Source organism: Hydra vulgaris, chromosome 02 (genome assembly GCF_038396675.1).
Source record: "Hydra vulgaris chromosome 02, alternate assembly HydraT2T_AEP".
Lineage (NCBI taxonomy): Eukaryota > Metazoa > Cnidaria > Hydrozoa > Anthoathecata > Hydridae > Hydra > Hydra vulgaris.
The window spans coordinates 26,589,734-26,610,000 of NC_088921.1; the positions used below are offsets into that span (position 1 = coordinate 26,589,734).

Below are 20,267 nucleotides of genomic sequence, written 5' to 3' on the forward strand. Positions count from 1 at the left end.
AGTAGTTAAAAACAAGAGAGTCTACGAAACAGAGATTTTTTTAAAAACCAAATACCAAAAATTTGGCAAGATGTTTGGTCGAAGCAGTGAAAATTTTTGTCTGCCAAATATTCCGCGCCACTTAGTTATTTTGAGGGTTTCAACCGGCTTTATAAAAGTGCATATATTAACTACGCTGTGGGCGTTTTTGTTTTATTTTTAACTAGGTCACGTCACAGCACGCATTATTTGTTGAATGTTACTTCAAATGGTTTTAACTATAGTAATATATAAAAGTATCATACTCTTGAAACCATTCAAAAAGTTTACAAAAATTATCAGCTCAGGTATGTCTTGCTTTTCTGAGGTAAACTCAGAAATTGCTATAGGTAGATATAGCACAAAGAACTCTAAGCTTATTAAAAATAAAACTTTTCATTACAGCCTGAAGCTTAAACATGGTTTAACTTTAATGAGATTGTCAATTATACAGTTGCGTATTTTATTGATGTATGTTCTGAAAACTAATTACCTTGAGTTAGTTAAAACACATAAACCAAAAAAAAAAAAGTTTAAATGCTCTGAGAAAATTTGTGATGTGTGACACACACTAATCTTTTTCAGTTAAAGGTTAATTCTTTTCAGTGAAAGACTGCTTGACACCGATGAAATATTACTGGGCGATGATTCATCTCCACATCGTAAGAAACAGATATGTAAATAAAAACGACTGAAGCAATCTCTACAGAAAATATGCACACATGAAAATGTCGAAAAGGTTTTTATCATAACTTACCACCTATAGATCAAATATAACTTTTACTTATCAATTAAGTATCAAATAAAATATCAGCTAATTATTTGTTATAATAGAAAAATAGTTAACTGTTTTTTTTGCGTTTTTTTTTGTGACAATCTGGTATTCGGCCGAATAGTTTCCAATATTCAGCTGAATACCAAATAGTAAAAAAAGTGGCCAAATATCGAATCACCAAATATTCATGAAATCTATATTCTGTATTCTTCCATCTCTGTTAAAAAACTATTCAATCCATTTTTAGCTGAGTATTTCACCTCGATTACCGCTCTCTAATCATATTTCAAAAACTCCCATTGCTAGAACGCAAAGCTGCCATTTTGAGCCAAAGCCAAATAACTTTAAGGTGATATCATTACTATTAATGTATTTTAGAAATTTAAAAACATTTAATAAATCTTTTTAGAATTTAGATTTTAAGAAAATTTAATTAACATCGAATCAAACATACAATACAACAAATACAACGCAACAAAATACAATACAACAAAATGCAACAAATCCAAAACAAGAATTACAAATACTAAAACCAAGGATAATTTTTAAAAAAAAAAACAAACAACAACACGACTTTTTATTGTTTCTCAATTTATTATACTTTTATTAAGTAACTTATAGTTGTCTTAAATTTTTGATAATACCCCCGCAGTTACAAATAACATCTTTTTATTAGTTTCCAATAAAATCCTTGTAAAAGTTTCTAATAGTATCTTTGAATAAACAGTTTCAAACATTATCAACAATAAACAACATTTGTCTTTTCTTCAACAGGCAAAAACTGTACTAACAAATCTCGGATGAATTGATCAGGGGGTACAACCATTTCCGATAATAAACCTTTAAATATAAATTAAAAAGGCTTGAAATAAATCAACAAAAAAATAAATTAACAGAAAAAGAAATCGAAATCAACATAAATGACTAACAAAATAACTCCCTAATGCAATATGTCCCAACAAAATCAACATATTGAAAAAAACAGAACATGCATGACTCTCATGTTGTGTTTTATATTTATGCTTCTCATGAATAATAACAATCAATTAATTTTTGTTATAATATTTTATATAATAATTTAAAAAAGTTTTAATTTTGAGAACTTTTTCTGATGAGCAAGCAAAATTTTGCTCAGGCACTCTAGTGTCTAGACAGGCTCTCTACTATCTAGACAGGTTCTGTACGAATAAAGCAGGCACTAATATTCTGTCATAATAAAGCAAAACAACCGCTTTCAAAAATACAACATTCGTAAAATACAACTTTCGAAAAAAGTTGTTACGCGAGGCTTTAAAATACATAAAATTTCAACTTCAATAGTGAGGCCTTGGTCAATACAAAGCTACTTGGTCAATAAAATCTTTATTTTTTTTAATGCAAGATGTAACTTTCATTACATTATCTGTTATTTATATCATTTAATATTTACCTGCAACATCACAATATTCGCCAAACGATTCACATAACAGAATGTCTTCTTCGTAGAACTTTATGATCTAGCAATTATTAAAAACAAGGATAAAATAAAACGCTTTACTTAAAATACACTTTAGCATGACAAAAAATGAAAAATTACACACATTGTCACACTCTTTCAATATTTGCTCATCATTGTTTCTCAGGTATGACGACATTGCCTGTGACCAATCATCTGTTATTGATATCTTAGACTAAATTAAAGTAAAATTTTATAACGTTCAGCTAATGAAATATTAAAAAAAAAAAATGTTTCAGAATATATATTTAATTTTAGTTACCTTACACAAATTATGCAGCCTATCAATTAAAGAGAAAAAAACAAGAAATGGCTTGTAAACTGAAAATGCACTGGGTTCAATACACATCAACCTAAGGTAAGCAAAAACACATAAAATAAATTTGTAATCATTGTAATTTTATAGCAACTGAATATAGTAAATAAAATACTAGACATTTTCAAAAGAATTAAGTAACTATAAAAGCTAATGTTTTAATATAAATATAAAGCTTATACTTTATTTATGTAAGTTTTATCTAAGAGGTGTACTTTTGGCCTGACATCAATAAAAAGATAAAAGATAAAAATGGGAATTAATCATTCAATTCATTCAAATCAATCAATTAATCAATTCAGAATCACGCTTTTAATATGCTTATATTGCTAACACAGAAAGGTTTTTTTACCAATCATTTTTTGTTATGGTTCGAATATTAAAGTTAAAACTTACTAATAATATTGGCAAATGTTAGCAATAACTGTTTGTTATTGTTTTAATAATAATGCAATAAACTTATAAAATAAATTTATTTTTTTTAAAAGTTTATAATAATAATAAAAATAATTATTAAATAGAATACAATTTAATTTTTTTTTTGATACATAACTTTGCATAGTTAAAAAAAAAAAAAATTATACTTACTTATTTGTATGTATGTTGGATAAATCTCTAGCATGAGCTAGCACTAATAACCGTTTCAAAAATATAATTCTTTTACTCTTCCAAGAATCAAGCGTCATAATAAATAAACTAAGAACGCATGCAAACATCGGTCCGTTCAACTAAAATAAAATTACTATCAAATATTGGTCTGTTTAAACAAAAAAAAATTACAACCAAACCTTGTTTTAACTTACAAAAACAAACAAACAATTAAACACCAGCTGGTTTAAAATAAAAACTATTGCAAAACATTGGCTTATTAATTTAAAATAAAATTACAAGCTAAAAAACAAAATAAAAAAAGTTCAACTACCTCATAACACGATCCAACCCAATTATCAATAGATGCATCAAGAAATGAATTTAACCATTGCTCTTCATTTGATCGTTGATGGGTGCTACAAATAACAGTAAATTATAATAAGAACCAAAAAGTACGGAAGCTTATATTACAAACAATTACACAATTACTTATGACATTTTAGAAATCTGCATAAAGCCGTATTGTTCTAAATATTATATACTAAATAATTCATACAAATTATTATTTACATAATAACAACTTAAAATAGATTATTTATTTTTATATATTTTATTTTTATGGAAAAAAAAAAAAAAAAACTTACGAGTTGACAACATAGAGAGCTAAATTCACCATGTACGGTATCAAGTACATATTACTATGCTTTCCACCACCACCTGCATCATGGCTAAATGACTTTTGATGAGCAAACTTTAGTAGCATTAAACGAATATCATGAACATTTGAATGAAAAGTTGGTTCACGTAGACCAGTACATTCTTGTATGTAGTTGTTATGTCTTGAAATATTAGCAAGAATAATTACAACTTATAAGTTTAACAAATAATTATAATACATTATATGTAAGTTTATTCTACAAATAGAGTGCTCAATGTTCTTAAGAAAAGAACCAAAATAAAATAGTCTAAATACTTATCTAAATATCTTCTACAGCCTGTTTCACCTTCAGCAGGTTCATCAGGAAGCTTTCTGATGAACCTGGCGAAGGTGAAACAGGCTGTAGAAGATATTTAGATAAGTGTTTTTATTAATTTATAATATATACATACATATATATATATATATATATATATATATATATATATATATATATATATATATATATATATATATATATATATATATATATACATATAATCTATCAACTATAATAATATATAACAATAATAATAACAATAACAACAATATTATTACTAGTAATAATAATAATGATAATAATAATAACAACAATAAATAATAATGTATGAGAAAACAAACCGTGCAAGACATGATGCATAAGCTGATTCTGATACCTAAAAATAAAGTTTATGTAAAAGTAGAAGTTAAAGTAACATTAAATGTTCATTTTTTTTATTTTTTTTTTCAACGAAAAAAAAAAAAAATTCAAAAGAACTCAATACCTCTGGTCCCCACAATGGTAAAAGCCCATTACATTTAGTGTTTGCATTTTGAAGTGCAGCACTCTCCCACTCATCACGTGATCGTGCATGTCTAAACAAATTAAGTTAACTAAAAACAGAAAAATCAACAACATTTTATGAAGTAGACAGAGGTTGTTTAAAATAAGTAAGAAACTGAATAAGTTAGAGACATAAGGGACATATTGCATTAGGGAGTTATTATAATAACAAAAAATAATATATATATTTATATATATATATATATATATATATATATATATATATATATATATATATATATATATATATATATATATATATATATATATATATAAATATATAAATATAAACAAATAAGAAATTAAATGACAATGAAGATAATAAAGCAAAAAACTTAAAGAAAACAACTTTCAAGAAACAAAAAAACAACAACTTTGAGGAAACAATATTAAAGCAAAAATCATGCAGCTATCAAGGAATCAACACAAAAGAAACAATAAAGCAACAGCATCAAAAAAAAAAAAAAAAAAAATGAAGCTACAATAAGACAACATTGAAGTAACATTTAAAATATCTAAGCAACAGTTAAGAAACTTAAGAGACGACATCGAAGTAACAGTAAAACAATTAACAACAACATAAAAACTGCCAAAATAAAATACCAGGAATAAAAGACATACCGTACAGCTTCAATATGACAGTCGAAATGAATAATATTAAAATGAGAGACTGTTGAATAACCCTAGAAAATAAACAAATTAAATTGCTTAACATTATTATTAAAGCACAAACATGCCAAGAATGTCTAAATTTGTGTGTTAATATTGAAAAAAATGTTTACTTGTGTCTTCTTTGTCTTATTTTCATAATCATCTAATATACATCGAGAAGTAAAAGTGTAGACACCAAGTACCTAAAGCAAATTAAAAATTCTTTATGTGGTTAAATAAATGATAAAAAAGTGTAGACACCAAGTACCTAAAGCAAAATTAAAAATTCTTTATGTGGTTAAATAAATGATAAAAAAGTGTAGACACCAAGTACCTAAAGCAAAATTAAAATTTTTTTATGTGGTTAAATAAATAATAAAAAAGTGCAGGCACCAAGTACCTAAAGCACACAAATTCAATATTTCTTTTTTTAACTTAATACTAAAAAATTTAACAATTTCTTAATATTAAGTTAAAAAAACTTAATAATACCTTATTTGGATAAAATTTGTATCCTTCCCTGCAGATTGAACAAACTACTCTTTGATCTTGCTCTTCAAGGAGCTGAGCCATTTCTTGAGAAGATGGAGACATAGTCTTGATTTGACCACTCCCAGTAACCTTGATAAATTTAATTTTTTACTACGCATATTTCATTTAAAAATTACTACTAAAAAGTGTAATAATGTATACAATTAATTCATTTTACCACATTTACCACTTTGCAATTGTGTAAGCAATCATTTTAATCATTATATTTTATGTAACCAATCAAAACCAATTTTTTAACAGTTTTATATAACCAATCAACAAAAAAAAACTTTTTCATCAATTTTAAAAAGGCAAATAAAGAATACTTACAGTCATGCCTAGAGAATCAAGTTGCTTTTGTCTCATAGCCATAGCTAAGGCTTTCTTTTCGTCTCTAGTTTTATTTCGAATTTCTGCTACCTAATTTGAAAAGAATTAAGAATTAAGAAGTTAAATTTAAGGAGTGTAATATTGAGATAAGTAATGACAACAAGACATAATATGATGTTGAATACGACAGATATTTTATCTGTGATATTTGTGTTTTTTAGATAAAAATATTTAAAAAAAAATGAAAACACATATTTTACTCATAACAAAGCCTGGATTGGTTCTTTATAATAAAATAAACTTTTAAAATTTAAACTGATTGTAAGACTAATTATATAAAAAAGTAATTGATACCTTTATTTTTCCTTCTGGAAAAAGACATAAAGCTTCCAATAAATTTTCAGCTAACGAACCAACCATCTCTTCTGAGGAGATTTGCTCTAAGTGATGAATAACAGCAACATTTTCGTTTGTGGATATTAAAATCTAAACAATAATTTTTCAAAAATAAGAAAAAGTGAAAATTTACTTTTTGTTGGAAGATATTGAAATCTAGGTAACATTTTTTTCAAAATGAGAAAAACAAAAATTTACTTTTCAGAATAGTTTTATTTAAGCTCCTAAGACATAACAACCTGTTTGTTTATTATTATTTTTTTTAATACAGTTTTCTAAACTCTATAACACCCAATTAGAAATGTGATTAAAATATAATAATATATGGAGAAGCTCTCTCATAACACATTAATTAAACAAATTTTTTTTTCGAAAGGTATTTTTTTAAACAAATAAGTAAAACACTGCTCACGATTATATTCAAAATTAATAAAAAGTTAACTTTTGACACACACACACACACACATATATATACAGGCCTGATCAGAATAAGGGTCAGCATTCGGCAATGCCGACCTAAAAGTGTTTAAGGTTGGCAAAAAATTGCTGACCTCATTTCTATGTTTTATGGTAAGACCATTGTATCAACTTTTTTTTGCAAGCCTCTAAAAAGATTGAGGTCGGCAAATTATAGCTGACCTCATTTTTCCTAATTCTGAGGGTTGCATGTATGTATGTATGTATGTATGTATGTATGTATGTATGTATGTATGTATGTATGTATGTATATATATAGATATTTATGTATATATATATATATATTTGTGTATATATATATATAGATATTTATGTATATATATATATATATATTTGTGTATATATATATATATATATATATATATATATATATATATTTGTTTATATATATATATATATATATATATATATATATACTATATATATATATATATATATATATATATATATATATATTATTTACATATGTAACATAAATCAAGTATGCAGAATATTTAAAATAACAATTAATAAAATAAAATTCTTTTAAAAACTATTCAAAAACTAAAATTTACTTGTGTATTTTGATGGTTATGAAGAAGACCAGTTAGCAAACGTAGTATGTATGGTAAAGATGGCTTTGCAATAAACTCTTTCCATTTTGCACTATCCAAGATACCAGATGCTCTAATACAATTGTTTAGAAAAATTATATGAATCAATTACTTTATTAACTATTCTTTTACAATAAAATTAAAAAGAAATTGATTTATTATGGTTTTTATTAAACTATAAAAAATTGCTATGGTTTATGAATGTTTTCATGGTTCATAATGTTTTGTTTAAAAGCACAACTTTTTGATAAATTCTTTTATAACATCACAAATTGATTAAAAATGCTTTCTGAAACAAAATTTTCTGAAACAATTTCTATAATATGTTATCAGCTTGAAATAATTAAAATTAAAAAATTGAGTTGCTTCTACTGGTACTTCTACTAGTACTTCTACTAGTACTTCTCTGCTGCTGCTGCTGCTGCTACTACTACTACTACTACTTAAAGAGTAATACAAGGCAATAAAGCATCAAACTGGAAATGATAACAAGTGGTGTTCTCCAAGGATCGGTAATTTCTCTAATATTATTTTATAGATTTACCAAAAAATATTTCATTACATCAACAAAAAAGTGTTTAAGATACTATATGTAATATTTATAAGACCCCATCTTGAATTTGCAATACAAGCATGGTACCCATATTTTAAAGTGATAATACAGCACTTGAAAAAGTTTAACAAATGCCACTAAATGGATAGCCAAGATTCGAAAACAAAGTAAAAATGTACAATTTAAAAAAATAAATATTGCAGAACTAGATTGTAATATTTTTGCCTCGTATCAGCTTAACACAAGGGGCCATAACTTCAAAATCAGAAGAGAAATAGTTAAAAACTGCAATATTTGTCATTAATATTATCAATTCTCAACTAATATAGTCTCATCAATGTGGAACAAACTACCAGATTTTATTATCAAAAGTGAAGGCTTGAACTTATTCAAAACTCGCATTGATAAATATCTAGAGCTATATGATTTGTAATTTATAATTTAATTTATTTACCTAGAATAACTACACAATGCATATGCTGTCAAAGTGAAATTAATAGTAATTAATTTCACTTATAGTTTTTGAACTACTACAGCTTTCTATTGTATTATTATATTAAAATAAAAACAATTATGCTTTATAAATTATTATTTTATTATTATTTATAAAATTTTTTTTATAAAACTTCTAATAATAAAACCGAAATGTCAGAAATAAAAGAAGTTTTTTTCTGATATTTTTTTTTGCAACGGAAATGTGATCACAAAAGCACAAGAACAAAAATTTGTTTTTAATATTATCTAAAAAAATAAAACAAAAGGGTCATTAATGTATGACTTAGTTAGAACTTAACTTTAGTCTTAGAACTAAGCTGGAGAGGTCTAGGACCTAAGCTGGGAGGTTTAATTAGTTTCTTCTAATTATAATTAAATAAAAATTAATTATAATAATATAAAAAACTAAAAAAAAAATTGAATAAACTTGATTTCTTTGTCACAAAAATTTTATTGTAAACAAAACCTTTTATAAAATAGTGTAATTACCTGAAGGATTGTGGTGGTGTATGATTTTGCAGATAGTCTAGTGCTTTTATAACTATTCCTTCTCTGATCATTAAATCTTTTAATTTTGATCCAGTGTCACTTTTCTAAAATGTGTACATAAGCAAATATAGGCTTTTTTTTTGGCATTCTATACAAAATTGCAAAATTTTTATCGTAGTAAAATGATAAAATTTTTTTTAGTTGTTTTTCAAACTTCTCTCGACTCTTTAACTCTGAAACACAAACCTCAAACGAACAACTGCTTAACTCTGCACAGAAAAACAAATTGCCAACAAACATTTTCTCTAATTCTAATTTTTAATTCTTATTAAAATTTTTATAGCAACCATAAATAAACTTACAAAAATTTCTTTAGCAATCATACATAAATAAACTTAGAGAAATTCCCTCAGCAATCATACATAAATAAACTTACAGAAATTCCCTCAGCAATCATACATAAACTTACAGAAATTCCCTCAGCAATCACACATAAATAAACTTACAGATATTCCCTCAGCAATTATACATAAACTTACAGAAATTCCCTCAGCAATCATACATAAACAATCAAGTTGTAAAATGCTGTCAGCTGATTTTTCATTATCAAACCTAAACAAGTAACATAAAACAAGAAACAAATTTAATAAACTGATTAACTAGAATAAATAATTTGACTATAAAACATGTGGTTTAACATAACATAAATTATGTGGTTTAACATAAAACATGTGGTTTAACATAAAACATGTGGTTTAACAAGACTTACTTGTCAAAATCTAGATACGGAAGGAAATGCTCAATTAAAGAGAGCATGGATTCTTCATTACCAAACGTTAAGAATGGTGTCAATTTCATCATTGCTTGTAAAACATTAGCATTTGATCTCTATTAGGTAAAAAATTAGTTTTTTAAAATTTTTTTTTAAATAATACGTAAATTATTTAATAAAATTTAAAAAAAATTTTTATTAAATAATTTACAAAAGATTCTTTCAAAATTTATACCACATATGGACTTGTAATGTGATTCAATAAAAGCTCCAGTTGAGATTCTTCATCAGGCAAGTCAATCTTAAAAACACAATTATTTCAAGAGTAAAAAAAAACATAATAAACATAAAATTATGTTTAATAAAATGTAACTTACCTAACTTTTTACTTTTTACAAAATATGTTAAAAAATGTTAAAAAATTGTAAAACTTTAAAGAATCTTTAACAACAGTAATTTTAACTTTAAAACTCAATTGCAAACAATATGTTTGCAATATGTTTGCAATTATATACTACTTTTTTATTTGTTATGTAATAACTATATTTTAAAGCAATCGAGTTGAATCAAGAATGAGCTTTTGAACAAAACACATTTTTTGTGACTAAAAAAAAGCCTATTTTTGATTTTTTTTTTAAGTTTGTTTAGATAACATCAAACCAATTTTTTTTAAATGTTTTTTTAAATGAAAGAATGTTTATTCTTAACATTTAGTTAACATATTCTTTATATTTAGTAAAATATTCTTTTATGTTTAGTAATATCTATGAGGATAATTTTTAAAATAAAATAAAAAAATTTTCACCTGTTGAAGATCTCCTTGTATAGTTGCTTCATGTAGTACTACTTCCATGATCTTTAAAACACGCTCGGCAAGCATTGCTCCGCCACTTTTACTCCCATAATCTCTCTCAAGCCTGAGTGCATGATTTAAAGTTGATAGTAAAATTTTCATGCCACATAAAGAAGGTTGTATAATGTATTGTCTGTTTACTTTAACTTTAATACAATATTCAAGCAACTTTAGAATAATTGCAACTAAATGTTGCGCTCTTGAAAGGTCACGAACATAAGATAACCTAAAAAAAAAGAAAAGTTTACATGTTTTTCAACAATTTCAAAGTAAATACTGAGTAGATGTTTAAAAACAATCAACCTTTTAAAAATATTTTCTAAGCCACTAATTTCTGCGATTATAGAAGCACGTTGGTACTGTGACTCTTCATCAACATTATCCGCTAAAATATAATTTTTTTTTACATAAATTCAAATGCAATACAATTAAATTAAAAAAGAGATTTGAAATCTTTCCAATTTTTCTTTTTCCAACAAGGGTAAGGTGACCATACCAAGAGTAAGGTGACCATACCAAGAGTAAGGTGACCATACCAAGAGTAAGGTGACCATACCAAGAATAAGGTGACCATACCGAAGGTAAGGTGACCTTGTAAGCTTTTGATAGTGATCTTTTTAGTGGTAGTACCACATTAAAAATACTCCTGATCTGCAAATCCAGTTAAAGATAGGAAAGGCATTCAGTAGTAAAAAACGTCTTTAACTCTTTCACAATGTCACATTTAAATAAAAAAATTGTATTTTTTTCATCTAAATGTCCAAACCACTAAAGTATGGAACCATGGGCATTAAAACTTATTTAAAAAAAAAAACCTTTTTCTTTGGAGAGATTTTCAATAATATCTTCTGTGGCATCTCCGAGAAGACCACGCATTCTGTAAACAATTCTCATTGGATCTTTGTGATCATCTCTAGAACACCATACTTTTTTATAAACTTGTAAAACAGGTAAGTCTAAACTAATAATTTTGTTGTTTACAAGAAGCTCCATGCCTGTATCGTCTTCTAATAAAGCAACCAACTCGCATTCTAAAATACAAATAATAAACAAAATAAAATAAATTATTGATAACGTTTAAAATTAATACAATATAATAGACAATATAAAAAACTACTTGACGATAAAAAAGTTTTCTTTACTGTCAAGTAGTTCATTTTATTTAAATTTCAAGTAGTTGGCTTTAAACTTAACTTAATACCTGTACATATAGTATTTTTTATATCTCTCATTAGTGGACCAAGTCCAGGCTGATTTGAACTGTATGGGTTTCCATGCATGCGCCCCTGTAAAAAGTCTTCTTGTTGTGGATCTTTTTCAAGGTTCATGAAAAACTCGGTGCTTTCAATTTCAGGCTAGAATAAGCCAGAAAAAAAAGGAAGAAAAAAAAGTTTTTTGAATTTCCAAAAAATTAATTTAAAAAATTATATACTCTTTACCTAACAGAGCAAGCCAAAAATATATATACCCTAGGCTAAGTGAATAATAACAAAAAAAAAATACATGCCAAGGTTAAAGATCAAGGTTAAAGATCATGGGTTTACATAGTAAGCCAATTTTAAATATAATTTTCTTTTGAAACTAGTTTTTAAAAATTATCAACATAATTTTTCATTTTAAAAAAACAAACCTTGTAAATAGTATTACACAGTTGCTCAAAGATAAATATTGGTGTTCGAATGTCATTAATTGGACATCTAAAAAGTAATTTAAAGAAATAATAAAAAATAAGGATAAAAAAGATATTAAAACTGAATGACAAAAAAAATTTTAAAAATGAAATAAAAAGGTAAACAAAAGAGACCTTTTGAGAGCATCTATGCATGTTTTCATGAAAAATTTATCCTCTGTACCTAAAATAAGTAAAGATTGCCTCTAAAACAAGTAAGTATAAATAAGTAAGGATTGTTATATACACAGATCATCCAGGTTTAAAAATCCGGAAATTTGCTTGGGTAAAATATCTTTAAAAAATCTGAAATATTTTTTCCCTTATTTTCATTTTAATTTTGCTTTTAGCTGAGATTGTTTCCAATTTTTTTCAAACTTTTCTTTATTTTTCTATGAGTGATCAGTAAAAAAGCTTAAAAAACACATATATATTAAAAAAGTTATACCTAAACTTGTATGTATAGAAAATGTTTGGGATACCCAGAAAAACTTAAAGTTAAAAAAAATATCTGGAATTCCGGAAATATCTGGTAAAGGATAATCCCTGTACATAAGGTACTTTACTATTTATTTTTTTGTCCTATGGGTTTTTTGAATGTTTTTAGTTTTGTTCTTGTATAAAAACACTTTTGTTTGAAAATAACTAAAACCAGCAAAAAATAAATGGTTGCAATATATGGTTGCAATACTTGCATAAGCAAGAGAGATTGAAGTTTAGCATCAATTAAAATTTGTTTAAAAAAAAATAAAAGTCTTTGCTTACCTGAATTTAACTGTTCCAATAGAGCTAACAAAATGTCTTGGGTTTGATCAACAAGTTTTGTGCGTTGAACAACTAATCTAAAAAAAAAAAAAATTTTAAATATAAAAATAAATATACAAAAAAAAAAAAATTAAAAAAAAAAAAAAATCTTTACTTTCTTAATGATAAATAACACTGCAACACATCTGCAACATATTTTTGTTGACAAACATTTTTAACTTCAGCATCTTCCAAAAACGATTTAAATAGTTCTGTATACAAATAAATTATAACAAAAATTAAACTTAAAATTAAATTGCAACAAAAATGTAAGAATCATAATTAGCATAATTTTTAATTTGAACAATCAAGTCAAAAATAAATTAAAATATGTTTAAAAATATAAAATACATTAACATAAGAAAGAAAAAAATAATAAAAAGTAGAAGATATAAGGAATAAAACAATATTAATCATGAAAAAATTAAAATTGTAATCATTGAAAATAATCTTTTAAAATAAGCCATTACCAGGTAAAGCAAAAAGAAAAAGCCATTACCAGCTAAAGCAAAAAGAGAGTATCCCTGAGTAAGATCTACATTCAGAGTTGTACGCTCCAAACTTGCAAGATGTTCTACTTCCTGAAGTATGAAAAGGAGTTTATTTATGTATTAATTATGTGTTTATATATATATATATATATATATATATATATATATATATATATATATATATATATATATATATATATATATATATACATATATATATATATATATATATATATATATATATATATATATATATATATATATATATATATATATATATATATATATATATATATATATATATATATATATAAATAAAAACTAAACTTTAAAAAACTAACATTTTTTCACATTTAAAAAAAAAAACTAAAGTTATTTTTCTGTAAAATTGTGTTATAATATTCTATAGTTTCCTTCGAGTTAAATACACAATATAAAACATAAGTATTTCCAATATGTGACACCTTTTTAGCTAGTGTGTGTATGTATGTATGTATGTATGCATATATATGTGTGCATGTATGTATGTATGTATGTATGTATGTATGTATGTATGTATGTATGTATGTATGTATGTATGTATGTATGTATGTATGCATATATATGTGTGTATGTATGTGTGTATGTATGTATGTATGTATGTATGTATGTATGTATGTATGTATGTATGTATGTATGTATGTATGTATGTATGTATGTATGTATGCATATATATGTGTGTATGTATATGTGTATGTATGTATGCATGCATGCATGCATGTATGTATGTATGTAAGTATGTATCCATATAAAGGAATTTCAAAGTGCTTTTTACTTTAACTTTTAGAGTACTGAGATAAAGTTTTTCAAAAAAAAATTAACAATGAAAAAAACTAAATAAAAACTAAATAAAAAATATGTTGAACAAATTAAAAGAAACTTCTTAAAATCTAGAATTTTGTAGAGCCTCTATACACACTAGAAGTATCTAAAACTTTCTGGAGCTTTCTAGAATTTTCCAAGACTTTCCAGAACTTTATTTTTACATTTTTATAATCTTGTTTCAAAGAATTTGAGCTGTCTGACTTTTATTTAGTAAAAACCTTTCAAGCATACATATTTCAGCTCATAATTAAAATGCTTTTAATATTGAATCTCAATTATAACCTCAATTGTAATAACCTTCATGATGATTAGAATTATATATTTGAATTTCACATCATATTAAATTTACAAAATTAAAACCATATTTCAACAGTAAGCAAACTAATCAAGTGATGAAAAAAGGCAAAAACAAAAAAAAGAACATAATTATGTTTGAAATTGTAAAAAAATTTAAAATCATTTAAATTCAAAACTGTTATTGTTACTATAAATAGTAAAATTCAAACTTTACTTTACTTGACACTGAATGTATCAGTGTCAAGTGAAACTGATACATTCAGTGTCAAGCAGTGTTAATGTCTGTTAGTTTGATTTTACTTTAGACAATTTAGAACAAAGCATGAATTTCAAAGTATGAATTTTACTGTTTATAGTAACAATAACAGTTTTGAATTTAAATGATTTTAAATTTTTTTACATTTTCAAACATAATTATGTTTTTTTTTTTGTTGTTGCCTTTTTTCATCACTTAATTAGTTTGCTTACTGTTGAAACATGGTTTTAATTTTGTAAATTTACAATTGACTAACTACCTTTAAGTATCTATCAAAGAAAGAAAAGAATTCATACAAAAATAACAAAAACGAATACAAGATTAACAGAACAAAAGAGTTAACAAGATTATGTAAAAAGAAATAAATAAATAACAAAAACCATTTATCAACATAAATTAATAAATTAGAAATTACATTTCTTATTTATTGGCTATAAAACCATGCTCTTGACCAAATTCTTTAGAAAAAAGATAGTGAACTCAAAGAAAACAATTAGACTTATAAATAACCATTAAACTTGTAAATATTTAAGAATAGCTCTGGGAAAAATAACAAGGATAGTAATGAAAAGATTATTGAAACAAGATAGTGCAATGATATGAAACTACAAGATTTCTAATAATTACCTTTTTTAAATACAAAACATTTTACCTAATAAAATATATTACCCTATAAAATGCAAAATATTTCACCTTTTTTCCTAATATTTATTTCTGATTTTAAGTTTTTACTTTCGAATTTAAGTATGCAATTTTCATTTATTTATAATTATATATGTTACTCTGAAGATAATATAATTGATAAATGTCTTGAAGATACATAAATATATCTACATATAAAGAATTATATACCTGAACTATAAGTTGACATAACTTATCCATGATTCCTGAGTTAGACATATATACTTTATATCCTGATCCACTTAGTATTTTTTTCAAAAGAGCCAAATACTCACTTGAATTTTCTCCAGCTAACCTCAACTCGCTTAGGTAACTTGATAAATTAAAAATTTAAAATGTTATTTTAGTAAAATTACTTTTAATATTATTATTATAATATATTGTTAATACCATTGTACTTTTTATTAGTTTTAATAACAATAATAACAATTTTTTAAATTATTATAAATAAATTACATCAAAGTATAGTTTGCTCAAAATTAGGTAAATAATGTCAAGTAAAAGAATTTTTAAAACACCTCATAAGTAATTGAAGAAGGATTTCTTTTCTTTGACTAGATTGCTATGGAAAAAAAAAATTATTAACTAAATGTAATGTAAAAAATAATATTATTAAAACAGTTTAACAATTTTATACTGACCTATTATTAACAGAGATGTGCCAGATTCCTAGCAATTTTTTTATGTGCTAGGTGCCTGGTAGTTTTCGAAGTTGCTTGCTAATTTTTGGAGGTGCCTGACTACCCCTGAAGGAGCTAGGTACATTTTGCATACGCTTAACAATTCTGGAAGATGATGGGAACCCTATAATTTATATATGTTTGCCGGGTTTATCCAGTAAATTGAATTAACTGGGTACTCAGTACACTGAACAGGTTTATAGGTAACTGACACCTCTTTGTCTGTATCTTGGTGCGAGGCACCTTCAAAAATTATCAAGCACCTCCAAAATTACTAGGTATCTCTAAGATTAGCAAGGTAAACCAGCACTAGTAAAATTAGTTCAATAACTAAATGCTACTGTTATAAACATCAATTGACATAACAATATTGACATGGCCATCAACCAACATTGACAACAACTGTCAATGGACATTGACATGACTGTCAATTGACATTGAGATGACTGTCAATCTACATTGACATAACTTTGTCAATCAGTATTAAACAGACTGGGTACTATCATATACAAAAATTTATTATTAAAAAAAATGCATAAAGATAACTAACATAAAACAACTTACTAAAGTTATCTGTTCAAGAATACTACAAATAGTTTGTCTTGTTGCTCTAGACGATGATGCAAAAAGCAGCTGCTTTAACCATCCAGTATGTTTTTTTTCAAAATGTTGTTCTTGTTCATTTGAACCAACTGATTTACTTTCTTTCCAAGTTAAGTAAGTATAATCACCTCTTAACCATTTTTCAAAATCAATAATTGGTACCATTTGGTTAGGTTTGTTGATTCGAATAACCTAATTTAAATAAAACAATTACTCATAAATATAAGCTCTCCTCTGTTAAAGATCTCATTTTCAACTTTGTACTTAGATCTATGATTACTTTTGACTGATTTGCTTTTTACTTGTAAGATTTTGATATACTAAACTACTTTCTCAAATATCTTTTTTTTTTTTAAATGATTTACCTTTTTGTTTGAAGGAAGTTTTGGTTTTACACAGCTATTAATAATTTCTAAACATGGAAGAGTAATGGATTCACGGACCTCTGTGCTTGGATTTTTTAATGAATCAAGAAGCAACATAAACACTAAATAAGCAAATAAAAAAACATTGAATTCACAAAAAAATTAATTTGTTTGTCAACGTTATACTTTTAATATTTAATTTATTACTAATTAATAATTATGTAACTAATTCAAATAATAACTATAAATTATTAAATAACTTTTATGTAACATCTGTTGCTTGTTACTAATTTCTTAAATACTATTACTATTATTATTTGATGTATATATCTTTCAACTTTTTTACAATTTTTGTAAATTTTACAATAAAATATTTTGAAGATTATAAGCTTTTGAGAAAACAATTTTTTAAGAACATTTTAAAATTATTTTTATGCAAATTGACAATAACTACTTTTCATAAATCTCTAGACATGAGGAAAACATGCTTCAATGACCGATAGATTGCATTAAAGGAAGATGTCAAGATTAAGTTATATAATGTAATAAATATAAAAACACTTCAAACTTACCACATGATAATCTTTGTTCCCATAAAAAATCATTACTTGCAACAGATTGTCTTAAGAGAGAAAGTTCGCTACTCAATGAAATGTTCTAAAAACAACAAGCTCAAAATTAAAGGTGTGTGTAAATGAACCTATGTATGTACTTTTTTAAGCTTAAGATCCATAATGGGTGAGGAGAAATTAGTTACACAAAAGTTAACTTGGTTTTGTTTGAAATCCATAATATTATATTTTAGCATTCAAATTCAAATTCAAAATTTAAATTCAAATTTGTATTTTTAAATATTCTAGTTTTATTCAAAAAAAAAAAAATTATTCAAAAAAAATTTTAAATGGCAAAGAAAGAGCGGTTCTTCAAAATAATGTTAAAAATTATTTTGTAAAAAATCAAAAAGCTACCAAAGCTGAAGCTGCTAATTATTTTGTTAAAGAAGGAATCGTTCACAAAACAGCATATAACTATATCAATCGACACTTTACAGGACAGTGTTAAAAAGTTACAAAAAATTCTGGATGCCCATCATCGTGGACTCGAGAAAATAAAGCAAAACTTCGCACGTTGACCAACAATCGAAAAGGTATAAGTTAAAGAAAACTTGCATGTAAATTCAATGTCGATCAAAAGACAATTTGTACACAATTGGCTAAAATGAACATTAGGAACTGCAAATGTGAAAAAACACCCAAATACAATGATGGACAGTGTCTAAAGGCACTAAAAAAGAAGTCGAAAACTTGTAAATCACCTCTATAAAGAACAGAGTGTTTTAATTTTAGCTGACGAAAAATACTTTTGTTTCGGCGGCGATGAAATACCTGGAAACATTGGATATTACACAGATGACAAAGACAAATATCCAGATAATGTTCGTCCAAAAAAAATTCTCGTTCGGATAGCACTATCTGAGTGCGGAATGTTGAAACCACTCTTTTGCTCAACAACATTGGCTGCAATAAAATCAAGCATTTACACTACTGTCAGAAAAATTGTGGACACTACAAAAAATTTTGTTTCTCATCACTTCGTGCCAAAAAAAACTCAACCAAAACAATCACGTTACGTGTTCTTGCATTGTTTATGTATACTGTTACCTTAATTTTTAAAAAATTGGTAAAAATTTTTGTTGTGGTAAAAAATATTTTTTAAATGTTATCTATAGTAAAGTTTGTGTAAAATCCCTAACTGGGAATAGCAGCTATGTGTGATATTTTACAATGCATATTATAGAAATTTTTTTGTTCTTTCTTTGTAATAAGTGAAATTACATTTGGTCCGTATGTGCTGTTTAGTTTTGTTGAGTATTCTTATGGTTTTTTATTTTTATTGTTGTTGTTTAACATTACATTTTCATTGTTTTTAGAAATTTTTCGATTATTAGTAGATTATTATACCTCCTAGATGCAGGGAAGATATATCTAATGATTTGAAATTAGCAGTTGTGAAGCAGTATGGTATAGGGTACTCATACAGACAGATATCATCAATGTTGGGGATTTCTCATGGTGCTGTTGGATCAATTATAAAGGTACGTATACATGAAAATTTTGGGGTGGTGGGGTGGGGAAACATTTTGACATTTTTAAAAACTTTGGTAGATGCTAGCAGAATGAAAGTGTTTAATTATTTTCTGCTTTGAATTCTGTTTTAGAAATACAAAGAAAATGGCTCATTGGATTCCTCCAGGAGAAGCTGCGGGAGAAAATCTTGTCAAAACAAGATTTGCGAGTGTTGGAGCTTATGGTACAAAGATCTCCCACAAAGTTAAGCAAATGCTTACAACAGGAACTTCGGAACAGGAGAATCAATGCAACCACCTAAACTATCTGTGAGAATTTAATCAGCATAGGATTGATGTCATGATAGCCCCCAGAAAGTCCCTGCTAACTGACAGACACCGGAAGCTAGGACTGGCTTTTGCAAAGAAGTTTATGGGGAAGAATGCAGACTTTTGGAGAAATGTGTTATTCACAGACGAGACCAGAATCTGCATTAGGGATGACAGTGGGAAAATTAGGTTAAGGAGAAAAACTGGGGAAAGGTTTAAATTTGTTATGCCTACTGTAAAGCATCCTGCTGCTGTAATGATGTGGAGAGCATTTTCAGCTGGAGGGGCTGGATGTATTTGTTTTCTG

General features: G+C 25.7%; 1 protein-coding gene across 1 annotated transcript in view; it reads right to left on the bottom strand.

Moving 5' to 3' along the window:
- Positions 1-1,367: 1,367 nt before the first annotated feature.
- Positions 1,368-20,267, bottom strand: part of LOC101237477 (E3 ubiquitin-protein ligase UBR4) — a 126,183-nt gene continuing 107,283 nt past the window's right edge. Inside the window, exons 67-99 of the mRNA XM_065790452.1 lie at positions 18,138-18,222; positions 17,566-17,687; positions 17,162-17,392; positions 16,436-16,479; positions 16,089-16,230; positions 13,828-13,909; positions 13,444-13,540; positions 13,290-13,366; positions 12,660-12,708; positions 12,486-12,552; positions 12,057-12,210; positions 11,671-11,886; positions 11,159-11,240; positions 10,808-11,081; positions 10,238-10,303; positions 10,000-10,118; positions 9,770-9,842; positions 9,231-9,334; positions 7,655-7,766; positions 6,582-6,713; positions 6,228-6,317; positions 5,859-5,987; positions 5,498-5,569; positions 5,337-5,398; positions 4,657-4,747; positions 4,514-4,548; positions 3,840-4,034; positions 3,527-3,611; positions 3,193-3,332; positions 2,551-2,641; positions 2,374-2,463; positions 2,223-2,289; positions 1,368-1,633 (exon numbers count right to left, since the gene is read on the bottom strand). Coding sequence (XP_065646524.1) covers positions 1,533-1,633; positions 2,223-2,289; positions 2,374-2,463; positions 2,551-2,641; positions 3,193-3,332; positions 3,527-3,611; positions 3,840-4,034; positions 4,514-4,548; positions 4,657-4,747; positions 5,337-5,398; positions 5,498-5,569; positions 5,859-5,987; positions 6,228-6,317; positions 6,582-6,713; positions 7,655-7,766; positions 9,231-9,334; positions 9,770-9,842; positions 10,000-10,118; positions 10,238-10,303; positions 10,808-11,081; positions 11,159-11,240; positions 11,671-11,886; positions 12,057-12,210; positions 12,486-12,552; positions 12,660-12,708; positions 13,290-13,366; positions 13,444-13,540; positions 13,828-13,909; positions 16,089-16,230; positions 16,436-16,479; positions 17,162-17,392; positions 17,566-17,687; positions 18,138-18,222 — 3,576 coding nt within the window. The 3' untranslated portion in view covers positions 1,368-1,532. The remainder of the gene's footprint in view (positions 1,634-2,222; positions 2,290-2,373; positions 2,464-2,550; positions 2,642-3,192; positions 3,333-3,526; positions 3,612-3,839; positions 4,035-4,513; positions 4,549-4,656; positions 4,748-5,336; positions 5,399-5,497; positions 5,570-5,858; positions 5,988-6,227; positions 6,318-6,581; positions 6,714-7,654; positions 7,767-9,230; positions 9,335-9,769; positions 9,843-9,999; positions 10,119-10,237; positions 10,304-10,807; positions 11,082-11,158; positions 11,241-11,670; positions 11,887-12,056; positions 12,211-12,485; positions 12,553-12,659; positions 12,709-13,289; positions 13,367-13,443; positions 13,541-13,827; positions 13,910-16,088; positions 16,231-16,435; positions 16,480-17,161; positions 17,393-17,565; positions 17,688-18,137; positions 18,223-20,267) is intronic.